Consider the following 22782-nt stretch of genomic DNA (forward strand, 5'->3'; position numbering starts at 1 on the left):
GTGTCAGATTAAGTTTCATGAGCATCTTCACAAGGCCAAAAATTCTCTGACAAATTAAAGTGGATTCTGCTATAAATACATTTTCATTCCGTTTATGCACACAACTCTTTTTATAGCCGTTAAACCTCCTCTCTTTCCCCTTTTTAAATACTATTGAAACTGTCAGGAGCTACCTTTTACACTTTATCAATCATGGCACACACATCATGATTCCTAGAATTTAAAGTGGAATTGTTGATGGTTCAGATACTGTTAGACTGTCATTAGTTCTGCAAAGTGTGTAATTTGTCACTTTGCAAGAAATGACAGTGCCTTCACTCGTGCAACTTGCTTTTAAACCTCCTCTCTCTAATTTGAAAATGCCAGTATTGTACTCTGCTTCAGGAGAGGTATTTTTAAGGCTTGCTGGCTGGCCTGTCACAGAGCAATCTGTCAGGTAGTATTTTGCCTTCCTTAAGGTTTATTCACATGAAGCCTGCCTGTGATATCACACAAAGACAATGCCTTCTGTCTTACCTGATGGCAACGAGGCCCGTGCTGGATTTTCACTTTCCTCATCAGTGCTGGCATCATAGTTGTTTTCTCTCTTTATTACCATCTGAGTAGTAGCAATACTATCCCTAAAAACATTAAAATAATGGGAAAAATATTAGATTTTTCTTTTTCCCAAAGGAATTAAATAATTCAGGGAGAATGGGTACAAAATTACCACCTATGGAAACAGCAGGGACATATTCTGATTGGGAAATCAGCTGCAGCCCAGCAGAAAACCGGACAGACCCATCAGACACTCACTTCTTGACTACAGCACCCACAGCAATATGCTGCTGCTCGCAGGGATGCCAGAAAGAATCCTCCCCTTCTATGACTTTCAGGATTGGTTTGGATAACCCAGCCCTCAGCCAGGAAGAACTGTCACTCACCATCAGGGCCAAGGAAATGGAAACTGAACTCAAACATGCAGCAGGTACCACACCAGGAAACCTAGAGACATTGAATACCTTGCACACTTGGCATCCACTGCAGACTCTTTAGCTTCACTCAGCAACTTCTGCAAGTTTCTTATCTTTGCCTTCTTTTCATTCAGCACCAAAATAAACCTGCTGTAAAGGTCTGCCTCCAGCTCCTCTTTAGCTTCCACGCATTTTTGCAGCCTGCAGTACAAAATTAACTGTTACACCAATTCTTCTGTTTCCTGGAAGAAAATTCTGTCGTGAGGCCAGCCAGGAATCCGCACTCCAAACCACGCACCACCAGTCCAGCACCTCCCATATGAAACAGGCCAGAAGCAGCTTTTTTATTGTTGTTTTTCCACAGAAAAGTGCAATGAACTCTGCTCCCAAAAGGGAAAAGTTCCCAAATGGGAAACTTTCTCTTCACGCTTTTTTTGGGGGGTTTTGGGGTTTTTTTTGGGTACATCTCCATCTGAGACAACTAAAATTTAAATAGGCAAGTGTTCCTTATTTTCAATGCTGAATCCCCACAGTGGCCATACCTTAGCAGGATGCACATAATGAGATTATAAATAGATATGATTCAGCTTGACAGGTCTCAAATCTGGACCACACACTGGTGTGAAATATATTTGAAGAGGAAAAAAAAATGAAAGCATTTAGAAGTTCCTAATATCTTCAGATAAAACATTCTTCAGGCTTTTTAAAAGTTTTACTAGGCACCTGTGGGTATCAGCATATTGGGAATGTCAATAAAAGGAAGCACAATGGAAGTGTTAAATCAAGAATATGGGTGTATAAAGCCTCATAAGCAAACCTGGAATACAAGCAAGCATGAGCACAAAAAATCAAGTGATTTGTGGCAAATGTAATTCTGTATTTCCTTCTTATATTTCATAACCTTTCCGTCCTTGGGTTGAACCACAAACATTTTATTAGCTGTGTACACAAGAAGCAAATAAACAACTTGATAATTCTACTGATCCTGCTAAATATAGGAAATAGTCATGACTTATAAACATTTTTTTCACCAACCTGTGCAAGGCTGTAAAAAAGTTTAGAAGGCTTATTTTGCTATTAAGCCCAGACATGTAACAGACTTTAAAAATATTAATTTATAAGGTAAGAGATGTCAACAGACTTCCTACAGAAATACAAATTATTTTGTTCATAGATCAAAACCATCTATGGTGTAAGAAGCAAGACAATAGCAAAAAAAAAAAAATCTCATGAAGTATTAAGTCTACTGTGCAATGCTTTAGGGATCTGCTTGATAGTTGATAAATAATTCATCTAATTTAAATGCAAATAGCAGAACATCATTACCATATAGATCAGTTCAATAATTCCTAAATGAAAGATCATAGGTACTAATCAACTACCAGGAGACTTTCCACCTACAAGAGGGAAGTTAACTGTTTAGTGGGGAACAAATAGACAATTCACAAAGAATCATAAACCCTCATGCAGGGCCCAGAAGAGCCTGGACATGCTTGATACTAATTATGTCTGTATACATAAAAATGGGGGGGAAAAAAGTATTTTGTCTAAAATATGCTAATCTTGTGTGTATCAAATCCTGTAGAATAATCCTCTCTCCCACACAGAAACCAGGGAAAGTGGTTGCTCTGTGCCTTTACTTTGCCAAGGCACTGGTTTGTGTTGGAGCAGTTGAGGCTGGTTCAAATATTGAGGAATGTGGCTGACTTGGCCAAAAAAATGCCATTTAAGATAACTTCACTGAGGCCCTAGAGTGCTGCAAAGACATCCCCTGATGAAAACCCATGTAAATGGAAACTTCCAGTGAAGTAAAGCTGATGCTGCCTGGACTGTGAGTAGTACAGTGGAGAAACCTACTGCAAGACTAGCCAATTTCTTCAGTCTCTACGGCAAAAAATTAGCATCTTGAATATTAGAATTAGAATATTAACTCTTCCCTCTGGGCAAAACCAATTAGTAGTATGCCCATCAGTTAATCTTATATGATTGTTTTCATTTACATTAACACCTTTTTTTGACTTTATTCAAAAATTATCCACATCCAAATACATTCTCCAGACATAGAAATGACATTAATTTGGCAAAACACTCCATCTAAAAGCACTGAATATCACAAAAGTATCACATTAATGCTGTATTTGCAAGTTGTGAGCCTTCAAAATCCTGCACAGCCCACTGAAAGTAGCCACTCTTAGGGACTATGACAAACAATAAACTGAGGAATTAATAATAAACACCAAGATTTCAAGTGCTGCCTCAACACAGAGCAATCACACACGCTCCACAGAGGTGAACGTGAGCTATGCAACTTAATGGCATTTATTTAATTGTTAGTGGCATCCTTCACACTCCAGCACTATGAAGGAAAGAATTCAGCATCTCTGGTATTCATCCCTGTTCCCAGTGCTCAAAAATAATTCCTGGATCTCACAACACTGCTCCCTTGCATTTCAGATTCACCCTTCCCCCAGCACCGGCAGTGGGATGGAATGTTGATGAGCTAATGCTGAAGACTCAGTTTCAAGCCCAAAGTACCTAGCTTGCATTTTTATAATCTGCTTGTGGTTTAAATACACTGCCACTGCAGTTGACCACCACATCAATTAGCAGCTATTTTGAATTTGGCTTGTCTACACAAATTCTAGATGCCCGATAACAAAATACGTACCTCACGCCCAAACGAGAAATTTGATTTCTTTTGTTCAGGGAATTATTTTGCTACAGGTTATTATTACTTAAAATGTACCACCTCCATTATTACAGAACCACAGATTGGTTTGGGTTGGAGGGACCTTAAAGCCCATCCATTTCCACACCCTGCCATGGGCAGGGACACCTTCCACTATCCCAGGATGCTCCAAACCCCGTCCAGCCTGCCCAGAACTAATTGGCCTTGAATTTTCTATACAAAATAAAGAGAACAGCTTTTCTGTTCTGATATTTTAACTCATCCATCCCTGAGGTGTGCACACACACTCACTCACTCATCCCCAGACTGCCACTTGCTCACCAAAACCTCCATGATGGTGAAGAAAATTCGAACCCAGAGATGGAAATGAGATGATTGAATTATTCCACCCCACGACCAACAGGCACAAAAGCACCTCTCAGAGGTCTGTTTTAATTCTAAAGAAGTCCTGAGGAGAGAGGCTGTGAGCAGAGGGACCTGCAGGGGCTGTGGAGCTGACGTGCCCTGGCTGCAGGCGAGACGGGAGCACAAATCTCCACACCACGTGCTCATATTTGATGTTTCACCACTCAGCACCGTGAGTGATGCAGGATGTAAATCCTGAAATCCTGCCTCCTGAACAAAGACAGGCACAGCATTGTTCAGCTCGGGGCAACTCACAGCATTCGGAGCCAAAACAGCAAAGGAAGGCAGCAGGGTAGAACTGGGCTGTGGCAAAAAGTATTTAAAAAAACACCAAGCCAAACCAAATTGGAAAAAAAAAAAAAAAAACAACAAACAAAAAACCTCACCAAAACACCAAACCAAAAAGCCCAATACTTCTTGAACGAAAATGATTTTTAAATTTAACATTTAACAGACATGGCCAAAGACTGGTGACCATAAAACCTTCAGTGCTTATTCTGAAAAAGCCACATTTAATCTGCTCCAGCTATAAACACGCTACAGAAACCCACCAGCCTGCAATGAGAGCAAAGTCTGTCACGCAACTCTGATTTTTATTTTTTTGTTTGTTTGGTCTGGTTTTTGTTTTTCCTCCTTTTCTTTGGGGTAACTCTGTAAAAGTGCCACCCCACCATGGAAATTGATACAAGCACTAATGCCTCTTACACATCAGCATGTAATGCAGTACAGAACACGGGTTATACAATACACTATTGTTCAACTACACTGTTAAGCAGTAAAACACTTCTTAGGGAGGCCCTTTGCTTGTCAGGGAGACTGTCAGGAGAAACTGTTACTCATTTTAATGAGAGGGAAACAAAACTAACTCCTCCCAAAAGCTGGCTCTCTTTTTCAAGGTAAATTAACGCAAATTAGCTGCATTCTGTCATCAATCTTCCTAGATTGTGTGGTTTTTTTCAGGTGAAGCTACCGAAAAGCAAGATACATCTCTGACTGCTCTGTGCTAAGAGTTTTATGCTCACTGAAACAAGCACAGATTATTTCACTACAGAATGACACACAATTCAGATCACAACTGCAATAGCAGTTAGAAAAATCTCTTGCAAAATAATACTTCTTCCTATAATACTGCACTCAATTTTCAATTCTGGCTGCTTCAACAAGGGAAACAGATGCAAGAAACAGCAACTTATTCCCCACTCGAAAATGTAAATGATTTACACTGCTAGTCTCAAGAATTATAGAAAATAATGTTAAGGAAAAGACTTCCTAAAGAAAGTCAAGCGAATTCCACAGATAAGAGAAGTGTTTAGGGGTTTTTTTTCTAGTTCAGAAGCTAAAGCCAGCTTTAATTGCAAATTTTTAGTATCAGTTGCATCTTTGCCAAAGGGAGGAGATCCACAGCTACATGGGCTGTGAGTAACTGAGCTCAAAGCACATCTCAAGTGCATAAAAATTTCTGTCCACTGCTGCTGAGCTTCTCAGGTGTCACCTGTGAATCCACCTGGGAACTCACCTCCTCTCCACATCACTCCAGTTGCTGAAGAGCCTTTCATTTTCTCTCTGCAGATGCTCAGTTTTGGCCCGCAGCTTTCCCAGGCTGTCCAGGCAGTAACCAATGAGTTCCTTGACCACCTCTGCTGGGCTTGGGACTTCCTGCAGCTTCAGAGATCCAAGTCTGAACTGGGACACAAGGAAATAATGAGTTATTTCAACTGTACAAGAAACTTCACTGAAGCTTTGCTCCAGTAAACTTGAATACATATTTAATAAGCATAAGAAATACCTTACAGTCCTCCAGTTCAAAGGGAGGCAACAAATTTGTCACACAGAGAATGGAGGAATATGTGGAATAATCTACATGCTAATTATTTCCAGAGGGCCACAATGTTGAGGAGGAGTCTGGAGCAGCTCTGTGATGAGCAGAGACTGCGGGAGCTGGGCCTGGCCAGGCCGGAGAAGGGAAAGCTGAGAGGGGATCCCATCAATCCATACAAACACCTCCGAGGGTGCCAGAGGATGGTGCCAGGCTCTGTTCTGTGCTGCCAGGGACAGGGTGGGGAGCAGTGGCCATAAAATAAACCACACCGAGTTCCAGCCCAGCAGGAGGAAGAGCTTCTGTCCATGGAGGGGCAGAGGCCTGGAACAGGTGCCCAGGGAGGGCCTGGAGTGTCCCTCTCTGGAGACATCCCAAGGCCAGCTGGACACGTTCCTGTGCCACTGCTCCAGGGGACCCTGCCTGGGGCTGGGCAGGGGCTTGGGCTGGGTGAGCTCCAGAGGTGCCTTCCAACCCCAGATACCCTGGGATTCTGGGATTTATGCAGCTAATATGTAAAATCTAGCCAGCAAGTTGTCACCTCCAGGGTTCAGACAGCAAGTCCTTACTCATAAAAGGAGTCCTTCAATTAAACAGGCAGCCTCACCAGCAGAAGCAGATCTTTCAGGAAAAAGTCGCTGAAAGTGCTTGGATTTGGTTAGCTCAGTGAGATTAAAGGATCTGTAATGACCCACTGTGTTTCTTCAGCAGTGGGGATGTTGTACAGGATATACAAGAGATCTGAACAGATTTGTTTTGCCTGGTCTGGGAGAAACAACAGAAAACTGTTGTTTTTGTCGTGTTAAAGGAAGAATAGCTCAGCCATACATACAAACCTGTGCCAGCTGAGCTATAACCACGCAGAGCTGGGTGAGGACACATTAACATCCAACACGACAGTTTGAGGCAGTGGAAGAAGGATTTCGAGGCTGTTTGAAGAGGGTCACATGTGTTACCTTAAAAAAGGCAAATGAGGAATTAAGGGCCTGTTCTTTGGTGATCTGGAGTGGCCAGAGGATGGAGAATCTGAGCCCCCTCGAGGTACACTCCTGCAGCTGTGAGAACCTACAGAAGCCCCAGAGCGTTTTTTGAGCCCCTACACATCCAGAGGCAACAGCACTCGCCTGACTTGACAGAAAAATACTTGAGAGAAGAGGTTTTGAGAAAGCAGAGTGGGGTGGAAGAGACAATTGTGACTTCGACCAGCTGAAGCTGCAGCAGAAGCAGATCTTTCAGGAAAAAGGCATTGAAAGTACTTGGATTTGGTTAGAAATTGCTGCAGAAACACCGAGCTGGTGAGGGTTACACAGAAGGAGAAGGCATCCTCTCTCGCATCCTGTGATTATCAAAAAGACTGACATAAATTTTGCGGCATTTCTCTATGAATAGAAGTATTACCCATCTTTTCAACTTGAATGCACAGCTGTAACATCTTAAAAAATACATCAATGTAAGTGGTACATGCCAGGGAAGGGTTCACTCTGTGTTGTGGCACCTCATCTATTAAAATCAGAAACGCAGTTTGATTTATTTTTTTCCCCATTTTACTTGGGAGGGCATGGAAAATTACATAAAATACATTGATTAAAAAAATACCTGTTGTTTGTTAACTCTTTTTTTAAATGCAAGTTTCACTAATACCATGCATAAATTTGGACTGAAAAAGGCCTAGTAGAAACTGCTCACAAACCCTCCAAAGGCAATGTTTGAAACAAGTAACAGGCCCTCCACTCAGACCTTTTATCTGTGGAAGTCTCTGCCGCAACACATGATACCATCCTGACCTCCTTCAGCAAGGTCAGTCTATCAGAAAATGTGGGAAACCGAAAGGTTTAATTTCCAATTAGCCACCAAATTCGCATGTGCTGTCTCTAAAGCGTTGTTGTCTTTAGCTGACGTACATCTGATGGCTACAGATGAAAAGATGCTTTTAATTTATTTTTGGAAATTAGATTACACTATCAGTAGCCCACAGATTGGAGTGCATCCCCTGAATATCACACTTGCTGTCTGACAGCAGTAACAAAGATGGACATTCGTGTAAAGGAAACTGTTTTTCATCACTTGCAAGCCACCACCACGCTATTTGGATAAAGAATTCACAGAGATAGAGAGGCACAGTAGCACAGATAAGAAGAATCACAATCTTTCACTGTGAAGGAAATAGCAAGGAGAGCACATCATTTTTGTCTTTTGCCTTAATATATTCAACTGAGATCAGGTATAGGAAAATATGTTTAATCAGGACAAACAAATTACAGTTTTCACTGCACAAAAAGAATAAAATATGCATAATCTCAAAACAGGTTAAAGTGAATAGCAATAGATTTATTCTGAAAGCCTGGTACCACTGCACAACCAAAGTCATGCCAGACACACAGTAGACACTCCAAAAGCAATTATAATTATAAAAAAAAAACACCTCACACTGCTACAGGGACACAGAGAATGTGCCCATCCTTGCAGGTGCTGGAGTCCAACACTGACAGTTAATCTTTAGTTTAGCCTTTAATTCAGTCTTTATGCAAAGCAACTGACTATTGCCCACTTTATCACAATAAACTTCACTGCCCTGCTTTCTGTGTCACTGAGACCTGTGGACCATCTCTAGGAGGCCCACAAAAGGTGAGCAGAGCAAGCCCATCACCAGGAGGCTTAAATTTATCACGCAGGTGCTGACAAATCCACTAAAAAAAGACAAACACAGTAAGGTTTCTGCAAAACAAGTGTTCTTCCGTATCTTCCCTCCTCCCCCAGTCGTCTCATCGTAATTTAGGATAACGTGCTGCGGGGAGCTCATTATCCAGCTGCCTCCAGGGAAACACAGAATTACGGATACAGCCCTAATTAAACCCAAACTACCATGACAGCCCCAGAAGAGTGGAAGGTGTCCCTGCCCATGAAAAGGGAGTGGATCGAGAGGAGATCTAAGGTCCCTTCCATCCCAGAGCACCCTGTCATTCCGCAATCCTGCCTCCCTCACACAGCGTGCCACACAAAGTGCACCAAAAACCCCTTCCCCGAGGCTGCTCCTGCAGCTTGGAATTGTTTCACAGCACCTGTTTAACACACAGAGACCTTTGTGGACCTGCTGATAAGCCAGAAAAGCAGCCAGGTCGACTGAATTCCCAAAGTAGGAGTAAAACAACCTAAAGAAAAAAAAGAAATCTCGGGGCAGTTCTGCTCTGGGGACCTGCTGGCATCCCAAACTGGAAAGTGGATTGGTAGAGGAGAAGATGACGAAACAACACAATTTTATATCCAAGGACTCTGAATTTGGGACAGACGGTGTAAACTGCAGACAGAATTCTATTAAAATTAAAGAGTTGTGGGGGGAAAAAAATATATCATTAAAAAGGAGATGTTAGTTTTTCCCACACACTGCTAAGTTTTTCCTTGCAACTAAACCAAGAAACAGTCCAGTTGTTTGTCCTTCATCGCCAAAACCACAGTAGGGAAACTGCAAACAGTTCTAGGGAGATGCAGGGGAAGTGGTTAAAGATCAGGATACCATAACAAACAGTTAACTGGGTGGGATATCAAGATAAACAGCTCTTGCTTACTGCAGGAGCGAAAGAAAACATCATTAACACCTCACTCAGCTAATTTGACAAGCAACATGTCTTTGGCTTGGATCACGTTTCCAAGGTGGTTTTGTAAATTGGTATTGGTGAATTTTAAATTTTTTGTTAGCTTTGTAAATTCCTGCACGTTGCTGCTCCCTGGATGAATTTAAATTTCTCGACATCCTTACAGCTGCTGTAGCTCTCTGGCCCTGCACCATCTGCAGATGTAACTAATGTGCTTTCTACTTCCCCTTTCAGATCATTCAAGAAAACATTATGTAAAACACCGAAGCAGTAGACACTTCATTTATACAGAGAAGGAGCAGATCTGGTAGAGGTCCCAGGGGACAACAGACTGACTGTGACTGATACACTGCTGGCCTTCAGTATCTGTTTTGTTGTTTGTTGGGATTTTTTTTTTCAAGTTTTAATTTTTTAAAGGCACAGGAAGATGAACACAGAACCATTTAGAAAGCTGTGTTCCCTTAATCAGAAATCAGAGTCCCTATGCATTCACCAGGCCTGTATTTTAAGCTTAAGAAATAAAAACAAGAACTAGAAGCCTGTGACAAAAATGTCATTTTCCTCTGACCTCTCACCCTGCCCACTGTTTGTCTCCTAGAGATGAAGAAAGAAGTGATGTCAACCATAAGACACAAAATATTTCAGAAATAACTGAAAAGCTTCTCAAATAATTATTCCTCTTATGCTTACACTTGATGTGTTTCACATAAGAAAACAAGTTATTAAAAAGAGACAACACATTTTTCACAGAAGCTTCCAAAACTGAAAATTACTTCCTTGTATAGAGCGAATTTTAATTTTGCATTAAATAATATATATCTGCTATATAACCTTTGCATTACTACACTCCACTAAAAATAAGAGTTATCATACCTAAGGCAATAATTATCAGAGGTTATGCACTGAAAGGAGGAGCCATTCAGACAGCAACGTCTCTTGAAGCTAAGCACTAACAGTGGGCTGATTTCCAGTAACAACAATTTTTCATTATGTCTATAAGAAAAAAAAAACCATGCTGGAAATTCTCATTACATCTGCTTTGCTGGTCATGATTTCTCTCTGTATTAGTAAAGTATTCTAACAACCCTTTCTAACAGTATTTTTTTTTCCATAATATATATACAAGGACTTCTACACTTCCGCAAGGTGGAAAAAATAAATATTTAGATAGATTCTGTCCTTTGTTGTCCTGCCAGGGTATAGCAGATATACAGGTAGATAGATACAGATATATTTATGGATATATATGTTGTGTGTGTTTGTGAGTCTCTCTCTCTCCTATTAAATCTTAGCCCAGAGTATTTCACTTTTTCCTTCTCTGTTTTGAAAACTAATTAACAAATAATTTTTAGAGAGAGCACACTTGTCAGATACTTAGGTCTGATTTTGAAATTAAAATATTCCCAGCATGTGAACTGGATGATAGAGGTTTAATTGTACAAGTCAACCCTGTACAACCTGTTACAGGCTCTAATTCAGCTCACTCAGCTTCCACTCTTCCTGCCCCTGAGTGAGACACAGAGATCCCTGTGCTCTGCTCCTAAAACAGCATTTCAGACTGTTCTAGCACACTCAGGAACACCTACATCCTCGCAGACAGATGCTGCTTCCTGCAAGGTATTGCCTAAGCAACATCCTTTCACCAGGGAAATATTAAAGAAGAATTTGACGGGGAAAAAAATAAATTCCAGAGCAGGCCACCAGCACAGAGCAGCTGTGCAGTCCCTGTCTGGCTTTTCGGAGACCTGCAGTCTGTGAAAGCAGCTGTGACCCCTGTGCTGGAGCAGGAAAGCCCTGCAGATCCACACGACAACAAAACCTTTTGTCACTGCCCTGTTCCAAGCACAGAATCACAGAATCAGAGAATGTGAAGGGTTGGAAGGGACCTTAAAGACCACCCAGTGCCACCCCTGCCATGGCAGGGACACCTCCCACTATCCCAGGCTGCTCCAAGCCCCAATGTCCAGCCTGGCCTTGGACACTCCAGGGATCCAGGGGCAGCCCCAGCTGCTCTGGGCACCCTGTGCCAGGGCCTGCCCACCCTGCCAGGGAACAATTCCTTCCCAATATCTCACCTAAATTTCCCCTCTTTTAGTTTCTACCCATTCGCCCTTGTCCTGTCACTCCAGTTCCCAATGCAGAATCCCTTCCCTGTAGCCCCTTTAGATCCTGGAAGGTGCTCTGAGGTCTCCACACAATCTGTTCCTTCCCAGGGTGAACAACCCCAATTTTCTCAGCCTCTTTTCGTAGGCGAGGTGCCCCAGTACTCCTTACCAGCTCTGTGGCTACCTAGAAAACTCCTGCTAGGAGAAGGTGTTAAAAGCTGTACAGGTGAACTACCCTGAAGTCACCCACCAGTGCCCCTGTCTACTGCTGGTACTGAAAGCAAATCCTTCACTACAGAGTCAGACATCAGCCATAACATTCAGGACAGAACCACTGAATGTCTTAATTAAAACTAATTAAACTTGAATTAATTTAATTCCAGAGGAATTAGCACAAAAGGAGGTTGGGCCTTACATGTGAGATACAGCAACTTTCTTTTCTCAGTCGCGAGCTGGAGCTCTAGCAAGACAGGCTGTGATTCCCTGTTAAATGTCAGCTACCTCTCCTACTCCACAGGCACACAGACTCTGAAATAAGGTAGAATCAACACTTGGATAAAAAAAAAGCTTTCGCTACGAAAATACCTAAGAATTTAAAAGAGAAAAATGTTAATGAAAATTCATGTACAGGGTTAAAGAATATGACCTACAAATGAATGATGCTGACACTTACACAAAGAAAGTATTGTTACAAGCTTCAATCTGGAAAGCATTATACCATTTTTATTTCTTAAGTCAATCAGTGAGTGGTCTTGATTTTTTAAAGCTGTGCCACTATTATCTCCAGGGAAATCATTCAGCAGTAACTATGACATCCCTGGGTGTGGTAATAAAACAAGTACACTGGACTTGCACAATACAGTGGTGACAACGTGAAAGCAGAAGTTGCTTTTGTAACAGCAAACTCTAGGAAGCTAGAAAAAATTACACAGCTCCACGGAAGCCAAGAAATCTGGCAGGTTACATCAGACGGTGTAAAAATATGATCACCAACTACAAAAAACAAGTTTAACACAAAAACCCGGCCTGCAACAAACTTCCCCCCTGACGAAGGCATTACATCTATTCTAGAGCAAAACAGCTGACATCAGTGATTGACATTTCTCTCAGGTTTTTACCACACGCTGCAGAAACCTTCCAAATTGCCATCCTATTAGCTTCATGTCCACTGGAAATTAAATTCCTTCTGGCTTCCCTTTATTTTGGCATGGCAGCAGTTCCCAAATACTTTTTGGAGAGTGCTCCACTGTTTCTCGTGCCCTCAACCCCACACACTCACGGCACCTTGGGCCCCGTAAGGACTGTGGTGCAAGGAGCATGCACCTGTAGAGGAAACTACGGAGAAATTGGGAACATCACCAGGTACTAGAACACACTGATACCCGTCCCCAGAAGGACTAACAAGGCTCTGTTACTCCTTCCATCCCTCATCAACCTTTATGCTCAGCATAGGCTGAACTGGCAGCAGGCTCTGAAAGCTCTTTGTGGAGTCACTGACCGGGAAGGAGCTCTGGAGGTCTCCAGCCCAACCCCTTCCCCTTTCCTGGTCAGGCCAGGCTGCTCAGGGCTTCCTCCACTTGGGAACTGGAAAGCTCCAAGCACTGAGCCCACACAACCTCTCCAGAGCCTTCACTGACCTCACAGTTAACCAACCACCTTTCCACTACATCCCACTGGGAACTGTGGGATTATGGCTCCTGTCCCTCTTTCTCCGAACACGCACCACTGCCTGGCTCTGGGAAAGAGGAGGATGACCACTTCTTTGAGACTTTTGATATTTTATCAAAACCTGAACATCATTTTCCTGGGACCTGCAATTCTGTGCAATCACAAGAAATAGTGTCACATAAACCCCCTCACAGAGGAATTTAATTTTTCAAAAATTTCCCCATCTCATTAGTCTGGCTGGGTTATTTTTTTCTTGATTTGTCTCCTAAACACACACACACGCTCAATTTGTATCCATTTGTTCTCAGACATACTCTATTCCCAGTGCTCTTCTCCCTCTGTCATGTTCAGACTCCATAACTTATAGATAAATAAATTTCTCAGTATTCTTTCTGTTGGACTGAAGCTCTATGTAGCTTTGGCTATGGACATGTTATTTTCTCTATCCCTCAGATCACACAACCTTCCTCCCAATTTCAGCTTGCATTTCTTAGCTGTGAATGCCCAGGACTGCACATTTAATTTCAAATATAAACTCTGTCGAAGCAGACAGTGAAAATCCACAGAAAACAGACACGGATCTTAATACTGTCTTCAAACGTCACAAAAATCTATTTGCATGTTTCATTTCTTTCATTTAACCCTGTCACATGTACCCCGTGTAAGAATCACCAGGGCATAGGGATTATCTACACCTTAGGATGCCTGGTTTTCAGACAGTTTTGGAATGAAAAATGGTAAATTAAAACAGTAAGAACATCAGACAATTCTTGAATATCCCCCACCCAGCAAGAAAAAAAAAAAGCCATGTAAATAGGTTAGAGTACCAAAAACACCTATTAAGCAAGGAACTAATGGATTTCTCTCATGAATGGCATTTTATCTATGTGTCATTCCTTAAAGCCTTTGGAAAACTTCCTTGTTTAATCTCTACACTCCTCAGAAACACCACATTTCATGTATCTATACAATCAGCTACTTCTGTGAAGCTTAATCCCACCCAGGCTGAAAGGGTCTTTAGCTACTGAATTTTGACAGCTGTGGCATGGTCTGGTCAGGATCTACCCAGGCTGTGGTTCCACTGCCTCAAAGTCCTCTGTAACAATTTTTTCAAACTTACTATAAAAAATTCTGCTCATGAGAGCAGTTCCTCCTCTAACCTTAAACCTACACATACATATATATTTATATATATATATATATATATTAAAAAATACATATATGCAAGACCCAAATCTATCTTTGTAAAAAGTGAGATATATTCCCAAAAAAGGCATGAAGTGAGTGAAGATGCAAAGCATTTGCACTACAGAAATGCTCATCTCTCAAGGTGCTAAGCCACAGAAAGCTGCCACTAATTTCTCCCCCACACCAATGTTTCTTTACCACTGTGCAACTGAATCCCTTAAAATAAGAAATACACTGGATATAATACACTGAGAAAATAAGAAATACACTGCAGGGATAATACTCAGCAACCATAACATCAGGTATTTCTTCCACTTTTTTTCCTTTTTTTTTTCCCCCCCCAATGGTAATCACATAAATTGTTTCACTTCACCAATTAAAAAAAAAAAAAAATCAAAGCTACTGGACTAAAAAAAGCCAAAGGCAAGAATCTATAAAATTCAGGTGCACTAGTTACTTTTTAGAACAATAAATATGGAACAGGCAACTATACCTTATAGTTCCACAAACAGTGATAACATGATTATGTAAAGAACCAACAATTCAAGCATTTTGTTGGATTTTTTTTTAAACTTCTATCTCACCACACAAAAACTGGCAGGTTTGCATTTTATGCATGCACCCCAAATGCTTTATTCTCTTCTGTGCTTCTCCTCTTTTATCATTCCCTTCTGTACTCCAGGCAATACTGTCCATTCAACTCCCTGCTACCCCTCTGCCTCTGAAGTGAGCTTACAAAGAGGACTGAAGCAGGACACCCTTAAAGGGCCTGTATTTTTTTCATCTTTTCCCTCATTAATTCCGCGGCTCCAGGCAGGATCAGATGCGTTCCCACCTCGCTGAGCAGGCAGCAGGTCTGTGAGCAATGGAACTACTGAAGGCTGGTTTCCTATGGCTGTGACTCTTTTGCTGGATCCCCTCATGTCTAAAAAGGTGAGAAATCCAGTCAAAGCTTTTCCCTTATTTAATGCATTCATAACTTCTCTCTCCCGTGAGGATTTGCTAGTGTCTAATAATACAGTTGATCTCATTCCACAGCTTTTTCCAAAGCAGGCACATGAATAGGGTCTCTTTTTCTCCATCCAGGCACCTATTTCCATGAAACTAGTAGGAACCTGATATCTTTGAGACCTTTACTCCTGTCAAATCTGTTTGAAATTGTCCAGGAGTTTCAGAAGTTATTGGGGGGAAAGGGGAGGAGGTAAGAGGCTGGCAGTCAGCAGAGGCACACAGCATGACCACATAAGCTTTGTTTCCTTAGGAAGCAAGGTAAAACACTTGCACTTTTTATTATTTTTAAAACCTGCCCTAAATGAATTAGGAAATGAGCTTTTCTTGGAGATCTAAACTTGTTTTCTTCCTTGTTTTTCATGTAATTTATAGTGTGGCAATAATACAATAGACTCTAGACATAACATCTGGATTTGGGTCTCAGGGCTTAAATGCATGAACAGTTCACAACTGTGTTAATTTAGATTTCAGAGGGAAAGCCTTATGAGATAGCTTAAATCAGAATTTATTTCCTAGAGGCTAAGAACAGAACATGGGCCATTACCATAAAACAGCTGGCACACAAACTTAGTACACAGCAACTTCCTTGAGTTTGAGGCTTGAGTCTCCCAAAAGTATGAAAGGATACCTGCCAAGGATTTTTAATTTAATCTATTGGCTTTTGGGTTGGTTGCTTTCTTTTTTTTTTCAAATATTCTTCATTTGTGTCCAGGTTTCCAATTCAAAAATTATTCCAGAAAAAAAACCAAAACTTATTTAAGTAAAATGTTTAAAGGACCAGAGTGAAGCTCTTTTTCTGAACAGTCACAAAGCATATGTAGCATGAACATGAAACACTGAAAAAAGCCCCATGAAACCTCCAGAGAAGTTTCTACAAACATTATGAAAGGTAGACCCATATAAATGTGCTTTCACCCAAAGATCTCCAAAATAAAAGCAAGACTTGCAGGAGTGCTGGTGATATTACTGTCAGTAAAGGTTCCAAGGTAACAAAATATAAATGATTAATACTCCCTAGATTAAAAAAAAATACCACCACATCATGAGCTGCATAATGGGAGCACTTTAATTCTACCTGTCAACTGATCCTATTCCTACATGTGAAGCCCAGACTGCAGCTTTTCTTTAAAAACTGCAGTAAAGCACAACTGAAATGTCTGGAGTAATAACTGTCAGATATGAAGACAACTTGTCTTGGGAGCTACTTCCCTTCAAACACTGACCTTTAGGCTTGGGAAGTAATGGAAACTATAAAGTGCTTGGTGAATACACCCTTGGAGCTGACGTGCCAGCATTTTGCAGTAATCTGGGTCTGATTCCCCCCGAATATGCTGGCAGTAAACAGCTCCAGGATTGCACACGACTCCTTTTTTTTGCTTTTTTTTTTGGAAAGTAAATGTATAACCACGTGAATAAGCATGAGATAATGCCTAGACCGAGGCAAAATATAAAAGTGTTCCCAGCTAAGCACTACAAACAATTTTCCAGTGTGAGTAATAACACTACACTCATTTAGAACAACCATAGACTGTTTTCAGGATGGTATTTTAACCTTTGTTTGAAAAAAAAATCCCTTCAGGATGTTGACAGCCACGTGCTAAAGCCTTCATGATCCAAACAACTAGATACTTAGTAAAAACTTCATTGAATGGAGTTACTCTATTTAAAAAAAAAAAAGGCAAGAGATTGAAGATTGTGCACCTAATCTGAGCAATCTGAACATCTGTGTATGCTGTGCCCCACCCACAAACATAGAAATACTCAATGCATCACGAGATATATGTACTGAACATGACAAAACCAGCAGAGCCAAAATTCCAGGCAGTGCTGAGTTCATAGAAGGACATAAACACTTCTATAAATTATCAAGACACAAGTAGAACACTTCTTTCCATCCAAGAGCCTAAAGAAACAAAAAAAAGCCAGAATCTTATTTTCACATAGAAAGAAATCAGCACAAGTTCAGGTTCAGGAATGCAATGCAGGTGAAAAAAACTTTACTGATTTTTCTCTCCCTACAGTTACATCCCTATTCATATTGTTTACTTTCATCAGCCCTTAGGACACTATTTTAAGTTAAGCCTTAAGAAAAATAAGAATGAAAGAAGTATTTTTAAAAATCAAGGAGTACTTGCCTGAATTTCCTTGTAAAACACTGTCAGAGAGGTAGAAATTTGACAACCAACACTTGTTCTAGACCACACAACCTAGTAATAGCAGGATGTAAATTTTTACAGCTAATAGAGATTCTCACTTGGTTGGAGGTGGGTTTAAGCATGCACCTTCCCTCGTCTTTTGTCACAAGAATAACTCCAACAACAGTGAAGTGTTTGTGACCACAGTGGTCCCAACAAGGAGCCATGAGGCAAACCCAGCTCTCATATGAAATTATGACACTAGGAGGACAGCTCAAGCTTGAACCATTTCCAGGTTCAGCAGGAGCAGCAGCACATCTTGAACCCCAAACTGATGGTCCTTGGGGCCATTTTTCCCAAAAGTGTCTGGAGGAACCATTGTGTGACTCCATTCAGAACTACATATTCTATCATGATTAAGAGTAATTCATGAGTAAGAATAATTAAATTATTTTTCATTATTCCATAGGTAAAGGCCATTTCAGAGGATTGACTGATCACAGGTCATTCCTGAGTGATCAAATATCACTTCATCTTGACTGATACAAGGTAATTATTAAGTTCTATCTCAGATCTCTTCATGGGCACTACAATTTCAATTCCAGCAAGTAATTTTCCAATATGGATTATTATCATGATAAAAGGCATCGACAACTTTGCATTCAGGAAACCTCTATTAAGTTCCAATAATAATTCAAATAAAAACAGGTTTTCTGAAACTGCAAATCACCTGAATCTATCGAAAGACCAAAAAAAACCCCCTCATTTTAAATCCTTTACCTAATTCTTAAAATGAATGCAATTAAAATTCGTCTTTTTGCAATGGAAGTTTTTACTCAGATCAAAAACTGGAATGGATGCAATTAGGGAATATTTTTCCCTGAAATCTTATAAATTCTCATCTGCAAAAGAAATATAGTTCACAGATAAAAAAGTTACACTAAACTGGTTGCTAGCAACACAAACAAAACATTTACTTTCCTTTCCGCATAATACCGTTCTCAAAAGTTTTCATGACAAAGTATTTAGAGAATTAATGTTTTCTTTAGCCAAGCCAACCCTGGATGAAGGAAAACATTTCTTTCTCACACTTTGGATCCTATAGAGCACAACTGGAGACTTCATGGGATGATGTTTTACAACATGAGGTGCTCAGATGAGGCACCAAAAAGCCACATCAGGGCATTTTATGTGCAGAACACAATAATTTCCAGGGGATCCAGCAAAAAGAGTGAAGTCTCCTTAATTTTGCAGCCTCCCAACCCAGCGGCAGGGACAGCCTCCCTCTGGATGGCCCCAGCTGTTTGTCAGAGGCCAACAGCAGAACACTTCCCTTATCACAGAAATGGCTCAATGTGGGAAAGAACCTCAGAATTTAATTTCATCTTTGCAGTAATTTCAGTGGAGGAAAAACACCACTGTTCAACTCTGTTGTATTTTATTTTCTTCAGTTTTACATGCCAGCAAACCAGTGCAAAAGGGACTATGAATTTTCTGAAATCTACAGGAGTAGAATTAAAGCTTTCTTATGAACCAGAAAATACTGAGATTTTGTGGTTTTGTTTGGCTTTGGCTTGATTTTTAGGCACCCATATTGTTTTATTAGGACACTAAGGCAACATCTTACTAGGATAATAATATAATATAATATTAAGATAGTAATATTGTTACCTTATTTACTTCAGAACAATAAAATACTAGCAGTGGGATCACCTTAAAGAACATCTGGCTGAGCTAGTGCTGTTTAACATGATCAATAAGAAAAAACCCACAAACCAACACCCCAAAAAGCAAACAAACAAAAAACCCAACAAACCACAACAAAAAAACACCAACCCGAAAACAATGCATACATTCAGGTGATAAAAAAGGCAAAACTCAATGAACACATATATTTCAGTCAGCAACAAGCTGGAAAAGAAGATACCCAGCAGCAAATGCAAGCAATAGCTAAAGATGGAGAGGTAATTTTTCCTTTAAAGCACAAAATGTCTTTTAGTGTCACATGTCAACCAGCAGTTATCAGCATTAAAAAAAAGGTCACTATTCTAAAATTATGGGCCAAATAAGATCTAAAGGGATGTGTCTGTCAAGAACCACTGAGAACTCAACCGTTTCCAAGGGCAGGATCTGGCTCTGGTGACCTGGGGAAAGCCCTGCCCAGGAAGCTGTGATGGAATCCCAGACTGCAAGACCACCCTACATTGAGCTCTGCGCACAGAGAGAGTGGTAAGAAGTTTAATTTTGTAATTTTTCTTAATTTACATCAATATTTCACTGTCACACGGACAGTGCTTGGTGAGACAATGGCATGTCTGGAGCTAAACAGGCCTGACGTGTTCATGTAGGTTCTTTTTTGGGATAAAACAAGTACTTACATGGTCTGAGCTCTCCTCAGGAGAGCAGTTATCTCCACTTTGCTAAATATAACTTGCTGAGGTTCTCAGCAGCCTCCTGCACTGCCTGCTCAGCCACAGACCTGCAAAAGCCTGGCCCTAAAACAACCCCTGCCTGAGGAAACAAGAGCCCAACCACCACTGTTTCTGGAACTACAAAACTGATCACTGAACTTGCTTCCCACCAGAGTTAACACCAAGGTTTTCTTAGGGACGTACAAGGAAACTGCTCGTTTGAGCACATCCCACCTTGTGCACACAAAGAGCACGGGTATCTACAAGGAGACTTTGGAGAAGAAGCTGTTCCACACTCTGGGACAGCTGGCTTAAACACACGAGATGTGATTATTTATCCTCAGATGTAAGCTGGAGGAAGGGGTGCTTTCAAGCCCCACGCAGCTGAACTGGAATGACACTGGTAGAGTGAAACAGCCCAAGCTGGGAAGCAAAATAGTGTTAGTGACCACACCAGCCCACACAAACATGAGCCAGAGATGAACCAGAGCAGCAGCACTGCTCACGGGAACAGCTCTTTGCTGCCAAAACCCCAAAGTATAAGAATTCATTAAAAGAAGAAAAAAAAAAAAAAAAAAAAAAAAAAAAGGAGTGGAGATATCCCTTATCCTGCGCCTGACTTGCAAAATGAAAAATATTACTTCATGTTTTGCAAGACTAGCATCCTGTAGCCAGTAGCCAACACCACTCAGACCAACCTCAGAGCTCGCTGGATTTTTTTGGCTGGCTAACATTTAAACAACCGCTAAAATAACTAGAAGTTAAGTAAGGATGCTCAACGCTGCTAAATAATTTCTTTTCCCTTTCTATGAACCATTGGAAAGTGATGATGGTAATTACAGCAAATGTTGCTTGAAAAGAGTACCAAGGAACAAAAGAGAATAGGTAACTGCTATCCAAATTTCTGTTAACATTAATTATGTCAGAGCACACTGAAACTTGCAAAAGCAGCATGTTTACTGTCTCTATATTTTGCTGTTATCTACTGGAGTGTAACAATTCAAATATGCTGGAAATGAAAACAAAAATGATGCCATGCTGACTGAACGGGGAGATGAAATTTCCAAGAAGCAAAAGACATCTGATAATAATTTCATCACCTTTGTGTGTTGAAATCTACCTGAAACACAGCCTTCCCCAGAAAATGAAGGAACCTCCATTGTTAAGCCTTTAAAAATAAATTGGAAATACTTGGGTCTTCACAATCCAGAAGTGTAACTTCAAAAACAAGTGTAATTTGTGCACCATCTGTCAGCCCCAACTTCCAGCAAGTTGGGGTTCCTCGAGACAGGGAGTGGACTAACCCAAAATACCACATGCCTGCACCAAGAACTACAAATCAGCTACTTCCAAAACACACGGAACGGGGGAAGGGTGTTAAAAAGGTTATTAGAAACAGCACAAAAGTGCCTCTCCAAGTTCTCACACTCCTGTCAGAAAGGTTGTATCTCACACATCTGAGCATTTATATTTGGAAGACCTTAAGGGGACAAGAGAAGGAACAGCAAATGAAGTTATTTCACCTCTCTCTAAATAAATCTGAGCAGAATCTTATGAGATAAGAGGTATCCCTATGAGAAATCTCAAGAGCCAACATTCGTGTGCATAGAAGCACCTTTTGTGTACAGATCTAAGCACCTACAGCTCACAGCAATCATTATTTCCCTGTCTTAAACCTGAATTTAGAGGTAGTTACCCCAAAAGATCCCAGTCATGACCACCAGTGTCATGCCTATGTCTAAATGAGATTCACAGAGCTCCTTCCAGGGAGACACAGCGCCAACTGAATAAAAAACCCTCTGTGGCTCTAGAGATCACAGAGTATAGCAAGAATCTTCAGGAAATCAGGTTCTGTTTTCGTCTAAATAAAGTCTCAGGAATTAAACGATATCTTACCTTCATACACGTTTCACAGATTAATAATTTAGGGTAGCACTCCACAAAAATAATGGGACCACACCTAAAACTGTGCAATTGCAAAACTGTTTTTAGGGACATTATTCTCTTCCCCCCACACACAGTGAGGCAGCTCTCATCAATGGAGAACAAAACACTTTTGTCATACCTCTCCCAGGAGGAAAGATAGCTCTCTGCAGAACTGCAAGATAATTCACGTCAAAACGAGGAGGAATCCTAACTACTATGAAAACAAATACTGTATTTCAAAACCCACTGGGAGAAGCCCGTTGTGCAAGAGGTCAGGATAGTTAGTGCTCCTCTACTTCAGTTCGCTAATTGTAGCTAAGGATGGATTTATTTATAAAAACGAGATAAGTTCTCTATCATATCATGATTATTGCCTCTCTTCTCTAAAGCAGTAACATAAGTCTTATACACAAGCTGACTTTTCTTTCCACTGGTTCTCAAGTTAAAAAATAGCATCTGAAAAGCGAAATCCAAACAGGATGACTCCTCTCACTTTTCTCCTTGATAAATTGGGAGCAACATTCAAATATAACATTATATTTAAATAAGCCGGAAGTAAAACAAACAATAACACAAATCAACTTTGATGGCTGACTTGTCCAGACAGCAGCCACTTTCCAGCACAGAAGTTGGGAAGTTGCAGTGTTGGAGAAGCAGATGAAACAATCCCTCCCAGCATGAGGACTTCAGCTTAGTGAGAAAGAAAACACCTCTCAGTTTAGAGAAAGCCTTTCTACCCCTGCAATTCCAAACTGGGTCCATACTATTTCAGACTGTGATTTTGCAAAGGACACTTGGACATGGTGATGCCTGGAGAGCTTCATGAAAGGTGGAATCTCACACTGCTCTGAACAGACAGGGCTCCTTCCACACACCGCTCGGGGT

At 40.8% G+C, this 22782-nt stretch overlaps 1 protein-coding gene across 1 annotated transcript in view; it reads right to left on the reverse strand.

The window, feature by feature from the left end:
- Nucleotides 1-487: 487 nt before the first annotated feature.
- The window catches only part of XRCC4 (X-ray repair cross complementing 4), a 61767-nt gene continuing 39472 nt past the window's right edge, over nt 488-22782 (reverse strand). The window contains exons 6-8 of the mRNA XM_042023040.1: nt 5564-5730; nt 1002-1154; nt 488-620 (exon numbers count right to left, since the gene is read on the reverse strand). Of these exons, the coding sequence (XP_041878974.1) occupies nt 488-620; nt 1002-1154; nt 5564-5730 (453 nt within the window). The remainder of the gene's footprint in view (nt 621-1001; nt 1155-5563; nt 5731-22782) is intronic.

This window comes from Corvus kubaryi, unplaced genomic scaffold (assembly GCF_017639235.1).
Source record: "Corvus kubaryi isolate FWS band 111438036 unplaced genomic scaffold, C.kubaryi_AGA036_p1.0 37236, whole genome shotgun sequence".
Taxonomy (NCBI): Eukaryota; Metazoa; Chordata; class Aves; order Passeriformes; family Corvidae; genus Corvus; species Corvus kubaryi.